Source organism: Taudactylus pleione, unplaced genomic scaffold (assembly GCF_031769625.1).
Source record: "Taudactylus pleione unplaced genomic scaffold, aTauple2 ptg000201l, whole genome shotgun sequence".
Classification (NCBI taxonomy): domain Eukaryota; kingdom Metazoa; phylum Chordata; class Amphibia; order Anura; family Myobatrachidae; genus Taudactylus; species Taudactylus pleione.
In genome coordinates this window covers 29278812-29302438 of record NW_028284603.1, presented here as the reverse complement: position 1 = coordinate 29302438, position 23627 = coordinate 29278812, and the positions used below count along the sequence as shown (strand labels likewise).

General features: G+C 40.2%; 1 protein-coding gene across 2 annotated transcripts in view; it reads left to right on the top strand.

The window, feature by feature from the left end:
• The window catches only part of KCNH1 (potassium voltage-gated channel subfamily H member 1), a 541044-nt gene that overhangs the window by 368535 nt on the left and 148882 nt on the right, over nucleotides 1-23627 (top strand). For both annotated transcript variants that reach the window (XM_088477543.1, XM_088477542.1), the window contains one exon: nucleotides 13587-13783. In XM_088477543.1, the coding sequence (XP_088333669.1) occupies nucleotides 13587-13783 (197 nt within the window). The remainder of the gene's footprint in view (nucleotides 1-13586; nucleotides 13784-23627) is intronic.

Genomic DNA, 23627 nt, shown 5'->3' with positions numbered 1-23627 from the left:
TTGTTTTGCTGACAAGGTGTTCGCCAGCAGATCTTCTGTAGGGCAAAGCGAACTAGATCGGCCCCCAGGAACCTGAGGGGTGGTGGTTTCTAGCACATCCATGGCAACATCTGTATTGGGCATGACATCTCTGCCAATATTTTTGTCTGGCCGTAACCGGGCAAAGTGTTGCGGATTTCTTTCCTCAGACATTAATTGCACAGATGTTCCCTCTCCAAAGAGGACTGGCCGTACTTTTCCACTCTTCTCCCTTTTCGGAGGTCTTGGAGACTCTACATTGGCGTTGTCCCTGTAGTTCCTTTAAGAGCTAAACAAATCTTGCTAAATTTCATAATGATATGATAGGAATTGGGAGCTTAGGACAAACCGCACGACCACCTCATAAGTGCGCCCCTTTATGGTGAGGCTCACTCTCACTCGGGATAAGTTTTCTGTGGATCCATGAATGCAGAGTACTTCAACTAACCCTGGCACCTTTCCCACCGCCCTGGGCAGGACAGCCTCTGAGATCAGGGTTAGTTTACTCCCTGAGTATATAATAGCTGGGAGTTCTCGGCCATTCAGTAACACAGTTTCCCACATTAACGGGTGTCTGGAATCCAGGGGTATGATTTGATAACACCCAACACTATGCCCAGATCTCCCACATCCTAACATCCATCTATCTATCTATCTATCTATCTATCTACACACATACCCACCTGGGCTTCTCTCCACAGAGTGATGGTAAGATCACAATTAAAGCCCCTACACACTACGATTTGGCTGATTCCAACACATCGGAACGACAAATCTTTGAAAAATGTGTATGCTCCTGTGATTAGGATTTACCTGTCACTCACAATTGAATATGGTAAGCAAACGTGGAATATACTGAACATATGCTTTATTTGCATACATTCGGTCCTTTGTGGTTTAGCAGTACCTAATAAGCACTCCATTTTGATATAGACCCTCATTACAGGCTATTCTTTGGTATGCTTAAGCCTGGAATATACAGTATACATACTGTACCTGCAACATCTGGTTTCCTGTGATTCTTTTATGATTCACATGATGTAATATGGTATGCTTACATATACTGAATACATATGATTTTCCGATGATTCAGAGGACTAAATATGGTATTCTTAAACCTGGGATATACTGATTACCTGCTTTATTCGCAAAATATGAACCTATGTGGTTTACCTGTAAATTTATTGATGACCCCTCACTGCTAATTAATGTTCTTATGTAATTTATTGAACAACCTAAACCTTATAGACTAAAGCTGGCCACACACTAGACCAACTTTCATCCAACCATCCAACTAGTTGATTGGTTGGAATGAAAATCTGGTAACGTATGGGAGTAAATGATGATCAGCAATTTGTTCCTAAATGCCAGAAAACAGATGAAATTGGTCGTCAGACAAGTTTGTTAAATGTTTGATCTACAAAGTAAAAATTCAATAATGAATGCGCAATAACAATAAGGTGCAGCTGAGGTGCAAAAGAAAGTACACACCCAAATGGTACTCAAATAAAGACAAAACAGAAAGTGAAAAACTATTGCATCTCTATAGCGCTCCCTATAGAACAAATTCACATGAAGAAAAAACACCCTGTGAATGTAACACACAAAATGGGATATAATCACCTAAATAGACATATAAGAGTCCCCAATGGTGGAACTACTATGGTAACTTGTCACTCCTTTGGACCTGGATCCATCTTTCTGCTGTCCCAAGGAATTGGAGGATCGTGGTTGTCTTTTTGCCTATCCAGACTGGGTATCCGGAGACCTAATCTGTTTACCATCTGGCTTTCAAGACTCACGGACCTGCTATATGCCTTGGGAGATACAATGACATGCTTTTATTTCTTCTATGTTTGTAAGTGTAACCACTATTAAACCTTCTAACATTTAAAGGGCTACTACACTATTATATTTTTTTCTCTCCTGTACATGTATATTGGATCGATGGATCCAGGTCCAAAGGAGTGACAAGTTACCATAGTAGTTCCACCATTGGGGACTCTTATATGTCTATTTAGGTGATTATATCCCATTTTGTGTGTTACATTCACAGGGTGTTTTTTCTTCATGTGAATTTGTTCTATAGGGAGCGCTATAGAGATGCAATAGTTTTTTACTTCCTAAATGTTTGATCTAAACAATTTGTTCAAACAACAATTTTTGTCCAGTTTCCGGCGTTTGGGAGCAAATTGCTGATTGTCATTTGCTTTCATACCTTACCAGATTTTCATTCCAACCAATCATCCAGTTGGCTGGTTGGATGTAAGTTGGTCTAGTGTGTGGCCAGCTTAAGACAGTGTTTAACACAGATATTTTTTTTGTTTGTGCTCATTTGATACCTAGGGGTAAATGTACTAAGGTGACAGTTTTTAGAAGTTGCCCATAGCAACCAATCAAATTCTACTTAACATTTAACTCATACATGCCTACTCTCCCGGAAGTCGCAGGAGGCTCCCGATTTTTCGGGTAAATTCCCACACCCCCGGTAGAGTAGGCACTTATTCCGCATTCCTGCCCTCCTCTTAGTGAAGTAGGCAGAATGGGGGAGAATTTCCAAGGCAATTGCGGATTCCCATGTAGGGGGCGGGGCTTAATGACGTGATTCTGCAAGAATCACGTCATTTGGCCCCGTCTCTATTTAAATTTGCACCAATCATGGCAATTTACCATGAGGGGGTGGGGCTTAATTACGCAGACATCGCCACCCACTTCTCCCCATGCTTCTTCCAGGAGGAAAAAACTAAAGTAGGCAAGTATGATTTAACTAGCACCTTCTAGAAGATAATAGCTAGAATCTGATTGGTTGCTATAGGCAACATCTCCACTTCTAAAAACTCTCACCTTAGTAAATTTACCCCCTAGTATCATTAATTTGTAAATATATTACACAATCATTGAACAAGAGAGAGATTACGTGCTAATTTTGATATATATTGTGCCATTCGTGAGTAGGTGTCTTTTCTTTTAATCTGAGCGTCCCTTGACTTTCTATATATATTCTTATTTCCTTCTCCTATATTTCTGCTGTCTTTCACATATCTCATAATGTCAGATTGTTCTGGCTTTTAGAGAATCTTTTTGATTATACCAATTGAACAACTAGCCCAAGGTTATACTGAGATTACTGTCAATATCTATATTAATTAATTTACTCATTGTGATAACTCACTAGGACTTTGTTTGTCCTTTCTTCTCTATGTTTGTCTGTTATAAGTGTACTGTAGGTCAAAACAATTACTTAATAAAATGTAATGTCATAGACCTTGTAATACACTGTGATGTCATGTGGTGTGTGTCCCGCTTTAGAAGCACTTGTCACACCTATGTGTGTTTCTGTGCATGTATCCGTTTGGCTTTTGGGACCACCCCGCCTGTTTATATACTCTCTGGTATCTTCATAAGGTGGTAGACATAATACCCATTTCCACTGCTATTAACACCCCCCAACCCCTGTACAGCATAACATACTCACAAGGCTTCGAGCAAATGTCAGAAGTTCTGGGGAGACCCATACCCATGGAAAGGCACATTGGGACACAAATATGTTATCAGATAATCAGAGGTACCAGGAATAGGGGCAAGAGTCAATAAGCAATGTGCAATCCTTTCACAGTGGCATGGATTTCAACAGGTTCCACAGGCCTGTAGGAAGTTTCGGGCCCCTATCCAGAAGCTGCCAGTCCTTCTCACCAGAAGTAAGGATAGATGGAATGGAAATGAGTAGAGGGTCTCACTGGTCTGGAAGGACCGCCAGAGGGATGCCCATATCAGTGCAGAAGAAGGGGAGATCACTGAGCTCCTTAAGTGTAGACATTTTGCTATTATAGGAGGCCTATAGACTGAACAGTAATCCCCATCTGTATTTGATACTTGACTTGCACAACTCCACAGTCAGAGGCTGTAAGGCTCTGCAGTTATATCAATGCCTTCCTGGTGATGGACATTGTGGGGAATGCCCTCTTTCTGGGTGTAGTAATGCAAATGACAAGTCACATCCCTCAGAAAATAAAAACAGAATTAAGAAACAGCGCAACTCTATCAGAGTATTTTAAACGTCCTCGACCCAGTGTTTTTTTGTCGTTCTGAGCATACATGTGGACACATTCAGAGTCTTAATCCAACTATCAGGTAGCCTCAAAAAAGAAGAATGTTGTCATGTGTAGGAAGATATAGAATACATTTTCTACTCCTCCTCACATTGAAGGTATTTGTAGGTCAGCAGAATGTCATGTCCAGGTCCCATTATATTCAATATACTGAGACACGTAACCTCCAGGGAAGATTAAAACCAGAAACCTCTCATAGCATAATACAGTAACATTTAATCATAAATACCACAAACACACATGCAAAGGCTTAAAAACTGTGTACCGACTAAGGCCTTAGAGAAGACACTATAAGTGAAGAGTCTCGGGCACGAACCCTTCCTCAAGTGCAGATGAAAAAACTTCTCCCAGATAGGCAGCAGTAGTAGACACACACCAATGCATTTCAATATAACAGGGGTATTCAATATGGGAGCGAAAAGTCCATGCTGGACTTTTCGCTCCACATCTGAGCTTTTCCTGTGATAAAGTATCGGACGTGCGCGCGCTCGCTTTATCCGCATATTCAATTAAGAAGCTACGAAAATTGGAGCCGGCGAAATAGGATCGGCGAAAAAAAACGGGATTTACCTGGAATAAATTGTAGGACCCCCCCTAAAGCTGTCAAAACATGGGGGATCACTATGGGTACCCCCGTTTTAGCCGGCAAATGAAAGTCGGGGTTTTAAATAGCCGCGGCAGGTGTTTTTTTTCCGACATTGAAGAAATGATGCAAAAGAGCACTTAGGTAATTTTTTTAGTTTTTTTAAGTGGTTCCATCAAATTTGGGGTACATGAAAATGGGTACTAGTATATATTTATGTCCCTAAAGTCATTTTTAAAAAATTCTGCAAAAATGCACCAGCTGCTAATAGCCTATTCTAGAAAACACCTGCCGCATACTTGCAGAATAGCCCTGAACTTATTTCCCTATTTTTAAACACTTTTTTCCATTTTTTTTTTCACCCCAATTTTTTTATTAATTTTTTGGGGTGTCCCTATTTTTTTTTTTTTTTAAAAACTTTTCTTGACACAGTTATTTTTAAAATTTAATTCCCAGGGGTGCAGGCTATTTTGTTTAACCCTGCACCCCTAAACCCCAATTCTGCACTTTTTTTCGCCACCTATTCAGTGGTGAAAAGTTATCCCCGTTTTTTTTCAAAGACTTTTCGAACCTGCGAAAAGTCTTTGAAATTGAATATGGGGATAATTGAAATTGGCGAAAATTACGTCATCAGCGATAATTTATCACCGATTCCGAAATTTTCGCTCCAAATTGAAAACCCTTGTAAGTCTTTATCGAGGTGTGTCTCCAAGAGCCAATGACAGGCATTATATACCCTAATAGTCTCTCCTAATGTAACATTGTGAGGTTTTATCAGATTTTTGTGGTATTTAATTATCCCCAAGAAAAAGGAAAGAATATTCCCTCTTTTGTTAATATTTGATACCTACCTATGAGACAAATAAGCCATACATGCGTATAGATATCCCCCTCTAAGAAGATCGCACGTGAACGCCAAGTGAAAGTAGAGCCAGGAAAAACAGTCATTGTTCCATGATCTCTGTTTAGAAAGAAGTGCGCATGCGGGGGATTGGCACGGCGAGCATCCGAAAGTGATAAACAAACGCTACCTCACTTCCAATGGAAGGTTTTTTAAATATTTCTTAAAGGTATTGTATGCAAATCTATATAGGTTCCTCTGCGGATGGGATACTATATAGTTATTTCAGGACATAAAAAAGATACCACATAGGGATTCTTTAATACTCACCCCGACTATGAGGTCAGAGGGTAGGAGAGACTATTAGGGTATATAATGCCTGTCAGTGGCTCTTGGAGACACACCTTGATAAAGACTTAGCTATAAATGCATTGGTGTGTATCTACTACTGCTGCCTACCTGGGACCTGAAGAAGTTTTTTCATTTGCACTGGAGGAAGGGTTTGTGCCCGGGACTCTTCACTTATAGTGCCTTCTCTAAGGCCTTAGTCGGTACACAGTTTTTAAGCCTTTGCATGTGTTTGTGGTATTTATGATTAAATGTTACTGTATTACGCTATGGGATATTTCTGTTTTTAATCTTCCCTGGAGGTTACATGTCTCAGTATATTAGATATAACGGGACCTGGAGATGACATTCTGCTGACCTACAAATACCTTTGATGTGAGTAGGAGTAGAACATTTATTCTATATCTCCCATTTATCTACACATGAAAAAATGTCTTCTTTTTTGAGGCCACCTGATGGTTGGATGATTATTCTGAATGTGTCCATATTTATACTCTGAGCGGCAACAAAAGATTGGGTGGAGGACACATAAAATACCTTCATAGAGTTGTGCTGTTTCTTAATTCTGTTTTTATTGTCTCTTGTGATTTGTGGTTTGTGGTTACCACATAAAAGAAATGCTGCACAGTGTGGGTGCAAAGTATAGAACTTGGATATTGGTCTAGATTTTGTTAAAGATTCTGGTGAGAAGGTCTGAGGCCCTTTGGCAGATGTCCTCAGAAATGCCTCTGTTCCTCAAGAAACTTCCCCTCCCTCTATTATCAAGGTCATATAGCTGACTATGCAGATGTTTGAATTCTGTTGTCTGACATATCACAGCTTCATGTAGTGCATTATGGGAGGTAACCGAAGTATCAGTAAACTTTTCTAGGGAGTACAACCAGGCATCCAGATTTGTTGCATCAGTTTGGATGGAAGCTATTTAGATGTGAACAGAATGGATTGTAACAAAGGTCAAGGCTGTCAATAGTCACATATCCCCACTGTGATAATTATTGTATATCAGGTTTTCCTTTTTAAATGTTTAAATGTAAATCTACATCTATAATTGAATTTTCCTATAGATCTCCAGTGTTATTACTAGAGATGAGTGCTTTGTATTATGAGAAATCTGACAGAACCAAATTTTGGGGAACCTTAATCTGTGTGTCTGGGGGTGTCCAGACAATGTAGCAAGCAATCTGCAATACAGGCTGCTCCTGTGGGGTGTGGTATTACTTGTCAACATTCAGAAGATCGACAGCCAAAATGTCTACACAGTTATTAGGTTGACAATCGAATGTAGACATGTATTATGGTCGACATGGTTAAAATGTTGACACTTTCAGGATGCCATTAGCCTAACCCTAAACCTAACCATAACCCTAAACCTAACCCTAAAAATCAGCAAACAAAATGTCAACATTCTGAACATGTCAACATTTTAATCATGTCGAACTAAATGCATGTCTACATATTGAATGTCAACCTAATGACCATGTCAACTTTCTGGCTGCCATCCTTCTGAATGTCTGGATACCCCTCCCATATATATGATAAAGTGAATGGGTGCTATGTACAATGACTATCATAAACAGCACACAGCTGCTGCACTTACAACAGCATGACCTGGAATCTTACTAAAAAAAAAAAAAAAAGATAAAGCAAAGAGAATGATAAGAGCACTGCTACTGAGATGCTGGGCATATAATTGCATTTTTTTATTTTCACAATATTAATAAAAATAATTAATGTAAAGTAGTATGACATGTAATCTGGAATACTGTTAAGAAACAAGCATACATCAACCAACATTAAATTCTGTGGCCACAGACAAAAAAAAAAGTTAATGCATGCATTAGAAGATTAGTAGTGGTATTTGGCTATGTTAGTAATGGTCTCTAATTAAAGTAGGAGTTGTAGACATTCTTATGAGCTCAATTGTCAACCTTAAAAACAACAACATTCCAAATGAAACAAATACAATTTCCATGAAACTAGAACAAAATGTTTTGTTTTATAAACAAAATGTGTTATAGATACACTGCCAGCAGGTCATACCCTTAATTAAACTACTAGAAAAGCAGTTAGAGAAGCTGATGGAAGAGATAAAACTAAGTATTCAGCTTAAGTTCTTTATGTGCTTTACCAGGAACCAAAGGGTTTACAACATCTTGCAAATGGATCAGTATATTTTGGCAATCATGCTTGATCCTAGGTTTAAGTCCTATGTGTTGTCTTACTTATTACAACTGCAAGCAAGTTGTCATCTCAAGTGGCACATGACACATCTCCTGCTTCAGGCCCTCATTCAGAGCCGTACGCTCTGAGCAGAGCGCACGCTCTGAATGAGGGCCGCCCTCCATAATTATGGAGCGTCCTCCTGGACGCTCGTATAGCTGTGGGTCACCACCCACAGCCTATACGAGCATGCAGTTTGATGGCCGCGATGGTCTTGACCATCGCGACCATCGCCACTGCGAGCCGGAGCCTGTGGTTGAGGTTTTCAACCGCAAGGCCCGGAGTGATTTTGGCTCTATCAGAGCCAAAATCACTCCCACTGACATCACTAGTGATGTCAGTGGGCTGGCTTCTGATGGTAGGCGTTCCCTTGGGAACGCCCCCGTCAGGGAGGCACGCCCCCGGCACGCCCACCAAAGGGGGCGTGCTGTCAATCAACATTGACAGCACGCCCCCTTTGATCAGACACAACGAGCGAAGGAAAGTCCTTCGCTCGTCGCGTCTGGCGCATGCGCACGACGGAGCTCCCATCGTCGTGTGCATGCGCAGTGCACAACATCGACCCACTTGCGAGCGGACAGCCGCTTGCGAGTGGGTCTGAATCAGGCCCTCAGTTTTTACTGCAAATGCTACTGCCATGAAAAAAACCGGACCTTTTCAAGAGGCCCACTGATGATGATTAGTCAACTCAGCACATCAGAGTGAAATATTATGACATCTGGTCAGGCTTAAAAGAAATGCACACATATATTGACACATCTGCCGTGGCTCAATATGATACAGTAGGCATCAATAGAATGGTGGCAGATTACTTTAATGATAATGTACAAATTAGAATCTCGCACAGTCCCTTTGAATAATGGGTGGAAAAAAAGCAATATGGAGCCTTTTGTACAAACTAACTATGGTTTACTTAAACTGCTCACCCTCCAATGTGTACTCGGAAAAAGTGTTTAGCAAACCTGGGAACCATGTGAGTGATCGGTGTAGGGTGTTATTTCCAAAAAATGTGGAAAACTGGTGTTCGTCGAAATGAATTACAAATTCTATGAGGAATACGTTTGCTGCAAATTACAAACAGAGGCTATAATGGTGGATTCCAGTGGGATTGAGCTAATATTGTGTGATGATGATATTAACAATAGTGATGAGGGTGATGATGAGGATGATGACATCTTCCAACTTTGAGGGTGACTAACACAGTTAGCCTTAAGCCCATTGGTAACTTGGTTTAACTACCAAAATGTTTTCTTTTCTGAGGACCCAAACAAAATAAGAAAGTCAGCCACAAAAGTGGCAGTCCATGTTGCTGAAGTGCTTGGTTTGTTAAACTGTGCATGTCCTTTGCAATATACAAATATACAACTTAAGGGTTGGTGGATGGGAGGACCCACAGACCATTTCATTGTGAACCACTTTCATTTGCCCTCCTTGCTGTATTTGTGTAAAGACTGCTAGTCTTTTACTTTATCTCCATTTACCTGTACTGGCTTGAGGCCTGTAAATTGTTGTGGATAAGTTTATTATCTTTTCAACTAGGCTGATGCTCTGGTTTAAATTGCCTGTATTTGCTTGAGGCCTGTTATTTGCGGTTTGGATTCAGTTTGCATTTGAAACTAGCATTTAAAAGCTTGGTTTTTAATAGTATGTTTCAGATTTATTTTTCCTTATAGTAATAAATGCTTTATCTTCCACTAAATACTCTGTTTTGAGTAAGTTTGAGTTACTGTTGTTTTAAGCAAGTTTGATGGGGATCTAGTTTTCTACTAAATGTTACTCCAGCAGCAATCACCTGTACTGGCCTGAGGCCTGTAATTTGCCTTTTGGAGAAGTATGTTGGTAATATATTATATTTTCTACTAGGCCTTAATTAAATATTCTATAGAATTGTATAAATTATGAAACTGCCATCCTGTCTGCTACTGCTGTGCCCCTATGTTTCATAGATATGCTATATTATTTTAAACTGCCATGTGTTTGTGCCACTGCTCTGTCTCTTACTTTAGGCAGCCAGCTCACTGCAGCCTTTGGCTAATACTGGTGAAAACAATATTTTTGAGCTGCGAGGTGATCAAATTTGACTGGAAATGACTGGAAATTAATGTTATTAATGTTAATACTGTAGGAACAATAACAGGTCCAAATTACATGATTTAGATGTGTTTTTTTTTTCATTTTTAAATAATCCAAAACCAAAATAATTGAGAGTGGTTTTGACAAAACCAAAACACGATGATGATTTAGAACCAAAACTAAAAGACAGGGTCTGCACTCATCTCTAGTTAGAACCAAAGGGTGCTTTTGTATGCACACACAGGAGCTGATGCAGAGTTGAGCGCAAGTCATCTTTGTTTTTTGATCAGCGCCCAGCTTGTGCAACTATGGGCAATGCTTAGTTGTATGCAAGTCAGTTGCATCACCACTTGTGGTTGAAGGTGCGTGACTGGGTGGTAACAGGGCAATTACAGATAGGTATAATAAATAGTTATGCAAAGAGCAAAAACTAGAAAAAAGACAAATAAGCCTTTGTTGGGACACTCTTAGAAAGGAAATGTCATGAAAATGAATGAACAGAATTATATGAAATTAAAACTTAACTTTTATATGAAATTAAAACTTTTCCTTTCTAAGAGTGCCCCAACAAAGGCTTATTTGTCTTTTTTCTAGTTTTTGCTCTTTGCATAACTATTTATTATATGTGTATTCCACAAATCCTATGGGTGCACCACCAACATTAGAGTCATCCAGAATTTTTTGTTAAAATGTGTGATAGATCATTACATTGTTTTTCTCATTTTTGATCTAATCTAATTGTATTAGGCGTTATTCACTACCATTTCTCTCACCACTAGTGCGGACTCCTCTGTTTATTCAATTACAGATAATTACAAACTTAGCGAGGGAATGCTGACAGAATTGCAGACTTTGTAGAGTTGTTCATACTGATAATTACGCTTATTTTAGATGTATCTTTTGCACCCAGGATAAGGCTGGTGCAAGTCCACATTATTAAAGGTAACAGCTATGAAACCAAGCATACAGATAACTCTGTGTATAACTCAGTATGTGGGCAAATATCTGCATTTATATTGTGCATGCAATATGGGAGAGAACAGCTGTAGATATATATATATATATATATATATATATCTACATTTACTATAAATGAAAAACAAATATTATGATTATATTTAACAAGAATATCTAGCTGTCATTATAGAAATGTAGTAAGTAGTAATGCATGGCTGAAGTGATTGCCTCTCTCTAATGTAGTACAATTATAATTCAGCGAACACTAAACTACAAGTGCCATCCCTCAAAGGTACAGCTTGGGAACAAGCACACACCGCTTATACAGGTTTCTGTTGGCATTCTAGATGGCTTTACTGTGTAAACACCGCGTCCACTCTATTAGTTGCATCATTAGAAGGAATATACACATTTTCACATTTTGCAATAATTAGTATTACTATCTTGTTATTAGTAGTATTACTATAGTCTTCTTCTTCTTCTTCTTCTTCTTTCCTCCTGCCGTCAAGGGTTAAACCCCCATTTTTGCACCACTGACTAGAATTGCACCAGAAAGTTGCTATAACTCTTCTTGCCTCTTTTTGTCAATGCCTAATCCCCTGCTGCCACCAGATATGTCAATGTAGACTTGTATCTTAGGGAGGGATGTACAGTATGCACATGGCATCCATTCACCCATATGCAGAGCATACAAACAATACAGTACAGGCTTTAAGTACCCTATAAATTATACGTCTAAGTTGAAATTGCCAAAGATTTTAAAATTGCATACAAGGTTTTAATTTTATATGTATTGATTTACAAAGTATTTCAGCCTCACATGCAGTCACACATATGATTGCTTGAAAAAGTGACAATATATCAGAATGATAATAAATTAGGACATGCTGATTAGTGAATCGTGGTCATTTAACTTATATTATTACAGATGATGCCGTTTCGATATTGGTGAACTTTATAGCTGAACTACTACAAACAATCTGCATTCTAAACAGGATATAAATGGAATAAGTTTGCTTGAAATAGTATGTGTATGCCAAACCAGCTCACAGTTGTAGCTTATATAAACTAACAGCAGCCAAGTCTGTAGTGTGCACACAAGCTCTGAGGGTATGAAATGAAATACAAAACGTATTTGTCTTGTAGCAAGGGAAGTGTGGATAAGCTAGCCAACAACAATCCAAACCAGCTGTCTTCTTGCTCGCAGTCCTCTATGCTCACATGCAATTCATTCATACTTAGAGACTCTCTCTCAGGTAAAGGACTACATTGAAATGTCCACCTTTTAAAGTACTCTCAGGGCTCTCTCTCAATCTCCCAGAAGGTCTGCATGGGCGTAACTATCATAGATGAAAGGGGTGCAGATACTATGGGGCCCAGATCTTAGGGGGGGCATTTTCCTTGTCAAAGTTAAATGCGTTATATTCATTTTGCACCATTGGGTGTACATAGGGACACTTACAAACTTCTACTATGGGACCTTCAAATACCTAGTTATGCCTGTGGAATCTAAAATAACACTGTTGTGTTCCACAACAACCTCAATGATCTCTCTCTCTCTCTCATATTGGATAACAAAAATACTTTTTTTTATCCATGGAAAGAGGAACATTTTCTCTTTAAACGATATCACTAGAGATTCGACTTTTCACCAATTCTCTTAGATCCAGGTGGATATAGCTCTTCCCTCTAAGTCTTTTTTCCAATCTAGGCATTTAAACTCTAAAGTGAAACACCTTCTAATAGACCCCTTTCCAACTTCAAGGCTTTATGCTTGAGATGCTCCTCAACCAGAGGTTTCATTTCATCCCCACAGTATATACAATGCTTGTTGAGGAGTTGTCTCCACAACATGATTCTCATTAAAAGGCTTGGGAGGTGGATTTAGATGATGAGGAATAGACAAAGGTTTGGGATAATGCTGCCTCTGGCTCAATTTATGTTAAGATCAAAGAGAATACACACACGCTATTATATAGATGGTACTATGTTCCCTCTCGAATTGAGCAAAATGTATCCTGGCACGTCAGATAGGTGTTGGAGAGGTTTTTTTCTGCTGAGGGCACCTTTCTCCACATCTGGTGGACTTGTCCTAAGATAGCAGGTCTTTGGAAGGAAGTCATTGGCCTTGTAAACGTCTACTCCCTATACCTATCCCTTATGATCCTTCTTCTCCCTTTAGACCTTCCTACGCTGACTAGGCACCAAAACAAATTGATGCCATATTGTTAATGCAAAGAAATGTCAGTTAGCTTCGGATTGGAAAAAGCTCGATTCTCCCTCTATTCTATCTCGCATTTGGTATATTTATCGTAATACAATGCAGCCTATTAACTCCCTAGGAAATAATGACATTGCTGAAGCTCTTGTTAGTTCAGACCACAAAATGGCTGCCTCCTTTTTGCTGAAAATAACATGCGTTTTGTTGTCCTTGCAGGTAAAGGTGACGTTTTCGGAGACATATTTTGGAAGGAAACCACTCTTGCTCCATCCTGTGCGAATGTTAGAGCTTTGACTTACTGTGATCTTCATGTCATTAAGAGGGATGCCTTACAGAAAGTGCTGGAGTTCTACACTGCCTTTTCACACTCCTTTTCCCGAAACCTGATCCTGACCTATAACCTGCGGAAACGGGTGAGCAGAATTCTAAGCCTCCTTCTTTACAGATTATTAGCATTTACCATGGAATATTTCACAATATTTTATCACTATTGAATGGTCCAAATATATAAATAATTTTTACTTCTAAATATGCAATTTTAACTACTGGCTGTATTACTTTGCAATAGAGTATTGTTAAAGTTGTACATAATGTCACTTATTATAGGGGGAGATATGTCAAGTCTTGGTAAGAGACAAGTGGTGTACTTTCCCAAAGCAACCAATCAGGGTCTAACTGTCATTTCAAAGACTGTGCTAGATAAATGACAGAAGCTGATTGGTTGCTCTGCACAACTTATTCACTTTAGCTCTCTCCAAAGCTTGATACATCTCCCCCTGAGTGATTTTTATGCCCCCACCCCACTCCCATATGGAGTGGCTGCCACTAACATCAAGGAGAAGCAGTTAGCAGCTTCTACTATGCGAAGATGCGTCACTTCCTGTCAATCACTCTGCAATGGGTCTGTGTAGCCGCTGCATTCGCAGTCCTGATCGCAATGGCTAGTTCGCGCATGCGCACCGCAATGCATACGCATGCACAGTATGCAACAATCGGCTGATTGCGTGCCTATTAACAACTGCGATCCAAGCTGTATCAGGCCTTAAGTGCGGAACGTGACTATGATATCATAACCAAGAACTAACCTCCCGGCCATCTCCCACCTGTCATGATAAGAAGCAGCGGGGTGAGGGCACTGCTTCAAAGTCTGGGAGGAGCATAGCTTCCGAGTGGTGGGGGGAAACCAGTATAATATCCAGCTAACTTGATGATAGAACCAGTAAAAGAAACCAAACGTGTCATTACAAAGTGATGAAGAAAGAAAATAAAATGTGTTTGTAAATGTATAATTATATGCTTAATTATCACTGGAGTTTTAGATTTATGCCTATCATTTATATATTATATATACTGTATATATTTTTTTGATGCAGCTATCACAAGTAACTGAATTTTGATTTTCCCATGACTCACTGATGTATATTGTGTTCATTGTTTTAAAGGTGACATTTTTATTTTGCGTTATTTTTAGCCAACAAGAGAAATGATGGCATTTGTGTCACTAATAGGATGCCAGGAGAGCAATTCTGAACTTGTGCTTGGGGTTAGTGAATGAGTCAGAGGCCTCTGTGAGATTTATGCCTTTAAACTTGAGGACTGTGAGGAGTTGAAATCTGTCAGTACAGAAGCTGTGAGCTGTGCATGGCTTGCAGTTCTGGAAAGGACATAGGTGGCATGAAGTTCAGATCTTATAATTCTCTGTCAATCCAGAGAGAGTTAGAGGCTTCTTGTCATTTCTTTTATGAAATCATTACAGGGATTACCTCTGTAGAGAGAATGAATTCAATGTCAACCATTTGTGACAAAGATCACCATGCATCCCTACACGCTATTGAAAGGCCACGTGTCGAAGCCACATTCTAGACATTCTTATGAATTCCCTCTTATTGTTGGTTCCAATTACCTCAGCTCTACAGGAACATCCTGTTCATACTGTATGTATTTATAACAACAAAAGTGATGTAGTTATTGCTTATTCCATAACAATGTGATGTCCCAGGTTGGATTTAGATGTGTACACCGGTGCGGGAACAGGGCTGTTCTATTAAGTCGGGTGTTGCCAGGATGGAGAATCTGGTTAATAGCACTGGCCACTAATCAGGCTGACAGATGACCACTAGACAGTCTCTGATTGGTGCATCACTGGCCCTGTTCACTAACCAATTCTGGGAGTTATCTACGAAGTGCAACAGCTTCCTGGCACTTCCTCTACTGAGGACGGGTAAGTCAACTGCTGAAATCTGGTGTCTACACTATAAAGCCACCTGGAATTTGAGGAGGCTGCACTGTATAGAGATCAGAGAATAGGGATCTGTATTGTAAAAGAACAATACATTTGAGATCTGATTATTTTGTATGAATAGACAAGTTAATAAATAGATCATTGTGTCTTTTTTGGGGGCTGCAATTAGTGGTTAAATTTATGGATCCTATTGTACTTGTATTGCCTTCACCAAACAGGAAGAAGGTGGGTGAAAGTGCGGTAGCATAACTGAAGGTAATATGGGGGTTTGGTTGGGGTACAGGATTAGGGTTGTATTAGTTTCCATTTTACAGTAGATGGCTCCATGCAGATATGAGTTAGCAAAAATGACAATTGTTTTAAAGATCCCTCCGCCAACAGAACTTGGTACAAACAATGTACTTATCTCACTGCAGATGAGTAAAGCATTATAACAAAAAATAAAGTAGATAACTCAAGTGGGGAGTGCCAGGGAGTGACAATGCAACTCACACAATCGTGGTCCTGTCACTAGTGAAGTGAGCGGGAATTGGTAGAATTCCATTTTCTGCCTCTTCTGACATTCTGGAGTCTACTGGACATTCCAGCAGAGAAGGCAAGTATAAACTTACTAAGCATACACAATACTGACACACACTCCAGACAGACATTGTTTGGAAGGAAAACAATTTTTATATCGAAATGACGAGTGATATACCTAAGGAAAAACACTAGTTGGTAACTAAGATCAGTTTATCTAAATTCACCAGAAGATATGATATATATCGGGTCCCTTCACATGTTCTCCTTCATTACTCTTCAGTATAGATTGCCTAATACTGATCTTCCACCATATAGCATATTAGTTCGAAGTCCATTAAATAAGAAATTAAGGGGAGGGGCAGTTTTTAAAATTGAGATGTATCCTAAAAAATAACTTTTAACTGATTTCTATATAATAGATAATATTGCATCACTTATGGATTTATTTGAGTGCTAGAACTAAGATTTAGTAGCTCTATAAGTGATGACATTTTAGCTATAAATACAAGTCAGTTATTATTTATTATTATTTATTACCTTAGATTTGTGAATAAATCTCACTTTTAAAACCATTTTGTTCCCCTTTCTTAGTTTATTTCAATTCCTGATTGTCTGTCTACACTCATTATTTTAAGACCAATCACTTATTTACATGTTATTAGGCTTGGAAAAAGTTGCTAATTATTCCTTTTTGATACATTACAAATAGTATTAATATAAAACACATTGGATTCAGGGAACGGCAATCAATTTGAAAAAAAAAGTACAATATTTTAATTATAAACAGTTAAAACTTCAAAATATATCATCAATTCATTTTTAATACTATTATCAAATACTTTGTAAAGCATAAGTAACTCAGTGGTATACAGTATTTCAGGGCCGTAAGGAAGGCGCTGCAGACCGTGTCGTCGCATAGGGCGAGATGCCCTGGCGGAGGTACCGGCCATACTAACCTTCCGCTGCTTCTTCTTCCCAGCTACCACACTGTGTGGGGAGAGATGTCACAGTGGGGTGGGATCTGTACTGTAGCTCAGACCATCCTTTGAACGGTCCGAGCAGCACCCTGGTTACCTGGTGCAGTGGCTCCCAGTACACCCACCCTCCAGGGTGCGGGGTTATGACAGTATGGGCACCACTCAGACACAGGGTGCACCGGCGCCCTGTTATGGGGCTGCAGGATTTTCAATCAAATATTTAAGCTTGCCTTAGACTCTGTGATATCAAATCTACAAAATACAGTGACATAAATATTGTAGAGGCACACTTGCTCTCAGGCACCTGAATACTGACAAAGCCAAGCACTGGTTTGTTTCTGATGTCAGTCACATGACCCGATTAATTAAATTAAGGCTAGATGAAGAGAAACATTATTTCAGATATTAGTTGATAATGCCACGCTATACTCTCATGTCAGCAACATTTTTTCAGGGATTTTGTGCATGAAAGGAACATGAATGTTCTTCAAAGAAATAACTATGCCTACAGTATAGTGATGCAATTGGCAGGTTATTTTTTTTTTTTTATTTTGGCAAAGAATCAAATATTACCCCATGTTTGACTAGTGTCAGTGCACCCTTTTACCTAGTGTTCATTCCCTGCTCATTTAGGTGTTCCCAGGTTACAGTTGCGCATGCATCAAGTTTCATTGGCGATGTTGCTTGCAGTGAGGATTTGTTTTCAAATTAAATGACAGGTAGGGACTGTTTGTCGGCAGCAAACGGGGCAGTAGCGTCTCAAACAAAGGAGTGTTGTTACCGTTTTCGGGGCATGTGACTGCGATCCCATCCTTACCAGCGGCCATTCTGTGCAGCCATAGGCTTACTCAGAGGTCCATAATCGACTGATCTGCGGATTTGCAAAGCCACTGGTTGGCGTCTCAATACAAAACACGGTGGCTGCGACATTTTTATATTTTCACTCAGCCGCTGCGTACAAATTCGCAGCTGCCGCATTAGTCTACATCTCTGAATCAGTCCCTGAATTTATGTTTGCTATCAGACCATTAAGAACATTCCAATTTAATTTGTAAATGTGACTACAACAGGTGTTTGTATTTAATTTACTTTGTTCTTTTATTTTGTATTTGTGTCTGTAATTAATTCTATTTTAAACTGTAAATGCAACTTTCTCATTTATTTATAACAGTCCAGAAAGTGGCGTCCCTCCCCACGGTGTCACCTGGTGTGGGGAGGGGAGTTTTGAGCGCGGCGAAGCCGCGCGTCCCCTGAAAAAGGGATGTGGCCTCGTGCTAATGGGCGTGGCCTTGTGGGAAGGGGGCGTAACCTCGCGGCCCGATCACAATCCCCCGTGGTCCCATTTTTAATATTGCTGGGGGGGGTGCAGGGGGTGCTGACTGCTTGTGTTTCAGTATCGGCTCCCTCACAGTGCTGCAACACCCGGCTCCTGCCACTGTGGGGGAGTGTCAGTCTGCACCTTGGTGTCACCCCTCGGCAGGTGACACCCGGGTGTGGCCCGCACCCCCTTTGTGATGCCACTGAGTCCAGACACTATTATATCATAAGTATATGACACATCATTACATTATTATATTGTGTACAAATTGGTTAACATGACTTTAGTACGTACTATACACTAGCCACACATCTACGCTTTTGTTACTGCTGGCATATGATCTCCTGGTGTGAATCTGGCGTGGATGCTGTTTTCTACCTGCATAAACCGGGTGTATATACTACAATATTCTCCTGGGATAAAGCAGACGCATATACTAAAGTATTCTCCTAGCATAGAGCAGGCGCATATACAAATAATTTTTCCTAGCATAAAGCAGGCGCAGACAGCGCCGCCCCCCCCTTCATTTATCAAATAGGGACATAAGACGCGTGCCTGAAAAAGGGTCAACGCCTCATGGGGAAGGGGTATGATATATCTGATTTGCCCCGTATGATAATGTAGGGGTACTGATCCTGTTGTACCAGTGTTATCCAGGTGTAACTGCCAAATACAGTGTAAATCCAGTGGCTGTAGTGATGACACACAATTAGAGAACCGAACCCACCCAAACATGGGGGATCCGAGTAGGATCCGAGTCCGGCTTGGGTTTTCCTGCCTAACTTGAAATCCAAAACGTGGCAAAACATCATCATCTCGCTGTCGGATTCTCATGGGTTTTGGATTCTATAAAGGTCCCAGTGATCTGCGCCATTTTCAGTCCAGCTGTGGATAGTGTACAGAGAACAGATGTGCTCTGTGCTGCTCTGTCATTTCATTGGTGCAGTGTTGTCAGGCTCTGGCTGCAGTACATAAATGGGGGGTGTTGCTGTGTTACTGTTGTCCTGTCAATCAAGGGGCTGGGGCGGCTGCAGTAAAAAAAGGGCTGCTGCTGTGTTGTCCATAAAGGGTCTGGGTTGCAGTACATAAAAGGGGGGGGGGTTCTGCTGTGTCACTGTTCTGCCAATGAAGGGGCTGCAGCACATAAAGGGCTGCTGCTGTGTTGTCCATAAAGGGCCTGGGGCTGCAGTACATAAAGGGGTGCTGAGGTGTTGTCCTGTCCATCAAGGGGCTAGGGCTGCAGTACATAAAGGGGTGCTGTGTCATCCAGGGGTGCTCTGTCAATCCAGGGGTGCTCTTCCCCTGTGTAAAAAAATAAAAAGTTAATTAAAATGAATAATTATCATTCCACAAAAAATAAAAAAAGAAATTATCTTTTTTGTGTGTGTGTGTTAGCTACGCTATTATTGTTCAGTGACACTGCCGGCCAGACCGCAGTTTATCATCCACATATTTGTGACTTTGCAGGTGGTCCATCTGCACTCCGCAGGGGTGATTTGTTGTGCATAAAGGGGTGCTGTGTTGTTCATCAAGGGGCTGCTGCTTCATCCAGGGTTGCTTTTCCCCAGTGTAAAAAAAATAAAAGTTAAATTAAATTAGCATTCCACAAAAAAAAAAAAGATATGTTTTCATTTTTTTTTTGTGTGTGCTAGCTACACTATTATTGTTTGGTGACTGTGCCAGCCAGAATGTAGTTCATCATCCACGTATGGGCCATTCCGTGTCAGATCAACACACTTCTTGTTCAAATATTACCTCAGCAGCTCTAGTATACGGGGAGTATATATGTACAGTAGTCTAAGAAAAATACAAAATTTTATTTAAATATCTCACGCCATTTCCAAAACATGGCTATGTAAAGATTTCAAAAATCTGTCAAAAACGCACAACCAGTATATTTTCAAATCGCCATAGCAACTCTCTTAATTAAGCTAGAGGAGTGGAAAGTGGTGTCATTTTACTGTGTTTTGCATGCCCTTTCCGATGATATACAACACAATAGGCTTTGTGAGGAAAAACTTTTTCCATATTCAAATTTAAATTTTTGATCATGATTATCTCAAAAAGTGCATCGACAAAAAAGTAAAAAAAAATTCTGGAAATAGTCTATACTAATGTTAAATGTTTTTTCAAAATTTAAAAGTGGGAGGATAATGGGTTCATAGTTAAAAATAATTTTAAACAGGAGTAGGCACTACATTTGAAAAAATCAGGGCCTACTTTTAAATCCAATTAATTATATTATTACCTATTACTACTTGTAATACACCAGGCTTTTTTGAATAAACTACCTTGCTTTAAAATAATTTTTAACTATGAACCCATTATCCTCCCACTTTAAAATTTTGAGAAACATTTTACATAATCTTTTAACACTGTAAATGGTAGCGCAGTGTTTTATTCATAAAAAATCTTGTGACACTGTAAATGGTAGCGCAGTGTGTTATTCTTTTCTTATTCATAAAAAATCTTGTGACCCTGTAAGTGGTAGCGCAGTGTTTGTGACACTGTAAGTGATAGCGCAGTGTTTTACTCATAAAAAATCTTGTGACACTGTAAGTGGTAGCGCAGTGTTTTACTCATGAAAAATCTTGTGACACTAAGTGGTAGTGCAGTGTGTTATTCTTTTCTTCATAAAAAATCTTGTGACTCTGTAAGTGTTAGTGCAGTGTGTTATTCTTTTCTTATTCATAAAAAATATTGTGGCACTGTAGGTCATTGATACCGCAGTGTAATATTTAAAATTGGTACAAATTGACAGGTGTGCTGTACCCCACTTCATTCGTGTTTGTTGATATGGAGAATGATCAGTTAAGAGGAGAGCAGGAACCACATACTAGGGCTGGAGCTGCTGCCAGCGCCACCAGTCATGACGTTACTAGTCCGTCTACGTCATCTATTAAAGCCGATGCCCAAGGGCATACACGGCTTAAGTCAGGGCATCTAAAATCAAAGAAACAACCTTTTACATTGGTAAAGAAAAAAACATCAAAGGGAAAGTTAGCTGCAGAAAGATATAAAATTGGCAATATGTTTTTCACCACACGAAGTGGCAAGGAAAGGCTAAGGCCATGGCCTTTATTTATGACTGGTGGTTCTGCCTCTTATGATGATGTATGCCCTTCTCCGTGTAGATGTTTAAAAGAAATTAAAATCATTAAGACACAGGAACCAACTGTACGCTCAGAAATGTTACAAATCCCTGAGGAGAGTCTAAAAGGGCCTATCCATAACCCGACTTTGTAAACAATCCGACAAAAACCAGGAGGTTTTGGTTGCATTGTTCACAAAGTCACGTAATGGATAGTCGGCAAGCACCAGTGATGCGTGTGCACGCTGGGTCCTTGCCGTACCTGACTATCTGCTGAACATGCCCGTCAACCTGACGACTCTCATCAGGTTTGGCATGTTTAGAGATAGGAGGTCGGGCTCCTGCACTGAATGACATTCAGTGAGCGCTGTTCAGTGTTGGTACCATACCTGAAGGCGACCTGAAGGTATGAACGCCAGATGTTCAGACTTTCAGGTCGCCTAATGGATAGGCTCCTTTTGTGTATCAGTGGGTGCCATGTGTGAGCTGGATCTTTCCAAAACTGTACTCGAAGAGGAGCCTCCTTCCACAACTTGTGTGTCCTCTGCAAAAGTGGGGATAAGCAGCACAAATAACATGCTGACATAGAAATTGAGAATGCTTCTGTGGAAGTTCACCAGGATGAGGAGGATATTTGTGTAGCTGACACTAATAAGGATGTTGATGATGAGGATGGTGAAGATGAGGATATTGTTGATGAGGATGTTGTTTGTGTAAATCAGGCCCCAGTGGAAACAGTTGTTGCCCATGATAAGGTAAAGCCCATTGTCATTTCTGGGCATAAAACAAAAAAATCCACTTCTTATGTGTGGAATAATTTCTACCCAAATCCGGACAACAATTGTCAAGCCATCTGTATCCATTGTCACACCAGAGTAAGGAACCTTAAACATCTTGGAACCTCCTCCCTGTTACGTCATCTGCAGTGCATCCATCAAAAGTGTTTGCAAAATTCAGAAACTTTGGCTAAAAAGTAACAACAAGCAGTCCAGAATCAACTAGCTCCCTTCTCTCTGTTAGATCAAAGCACCTGGCATCTTTACCACCAACACCTTCATCAACAATATCCTCAATCATGATCGGAAGTAGTCCTGCATCCAATTTGATAAGGCTAACTCAGTCCTCCCCTATCCTGGATTCCTTAGAAGAATCCTTGAGCACTACGCCTTCTGCTGCTGGGAGTGGATCTTCATCCCAGAAGGGGACCAGGAAGACTACTAGTAGTAGTTCTAAAAAACAATTGACTGTTAAACAATCCTTTGCAAGGGGGAGCAAGTATGACAGCAGTCACGCAGTTGTACAGCAGATCACTGACGCCATAACATCTATGCTGGTATTAGATGTGCGTCCGATATCCGCCATTAGACAGTTAATTGAGGTCATCTGTCCCTCCTACCAAATCCCATCTACAGTAGGTTCCACTTCACTAGAAAAGCAATTCCCAGCCTGTACAGGGACTTTAAAAAAAACTTAATTAGTGTCCTCCAAAATGCTGTTTTACCCACTCTCCACTTAACCACAGATATGTGGACAAGTGGAACAGTGCAAACGTAAGATTACATGACTGTAACAGCCCACTGGGTGGGTGTATCACCTTCAGTGGCACCAACAGCAGCAGCAGCAGCAGCAGCATCTAAAAAAAGCAGCTTATTCAGAGGCAGGCTACTCTGTGTATAACCAGTTTTACTAAGAGGCATACTGCTGACAACCTCTTAGAAAAACTCAAGGAAGTCATTGCAAAATGGCTTACCCCGCTTGGACTCTTCTCGGGATTTGTGATTTCTGACAATGCCACCAATATTGTGAGAGCATTACAGCTGGGTGAATTCCAACACATCCCATGTTTTGCTCACACTATTAACTTGGTGGTGCAGATTTTTTAAAAAAAATGACAGGGCAGTGCAGGAGATGCTGTCCGTGGCCCGCAAAATTTCTGGCCATTTTCGCAAGTCAGCAGGTGCATGTAGAAGATTGCAGCACCTGCAAGAAATGTTGACTTTGCCCTTCTCCAGCTGAAGCAAGAGGTACTTACGAGGTGGAACTCCACCATTTATATGCTTGAGCAGATAGAGGAACAGCAAAAAGCCATCCAAAGATACACAACGAA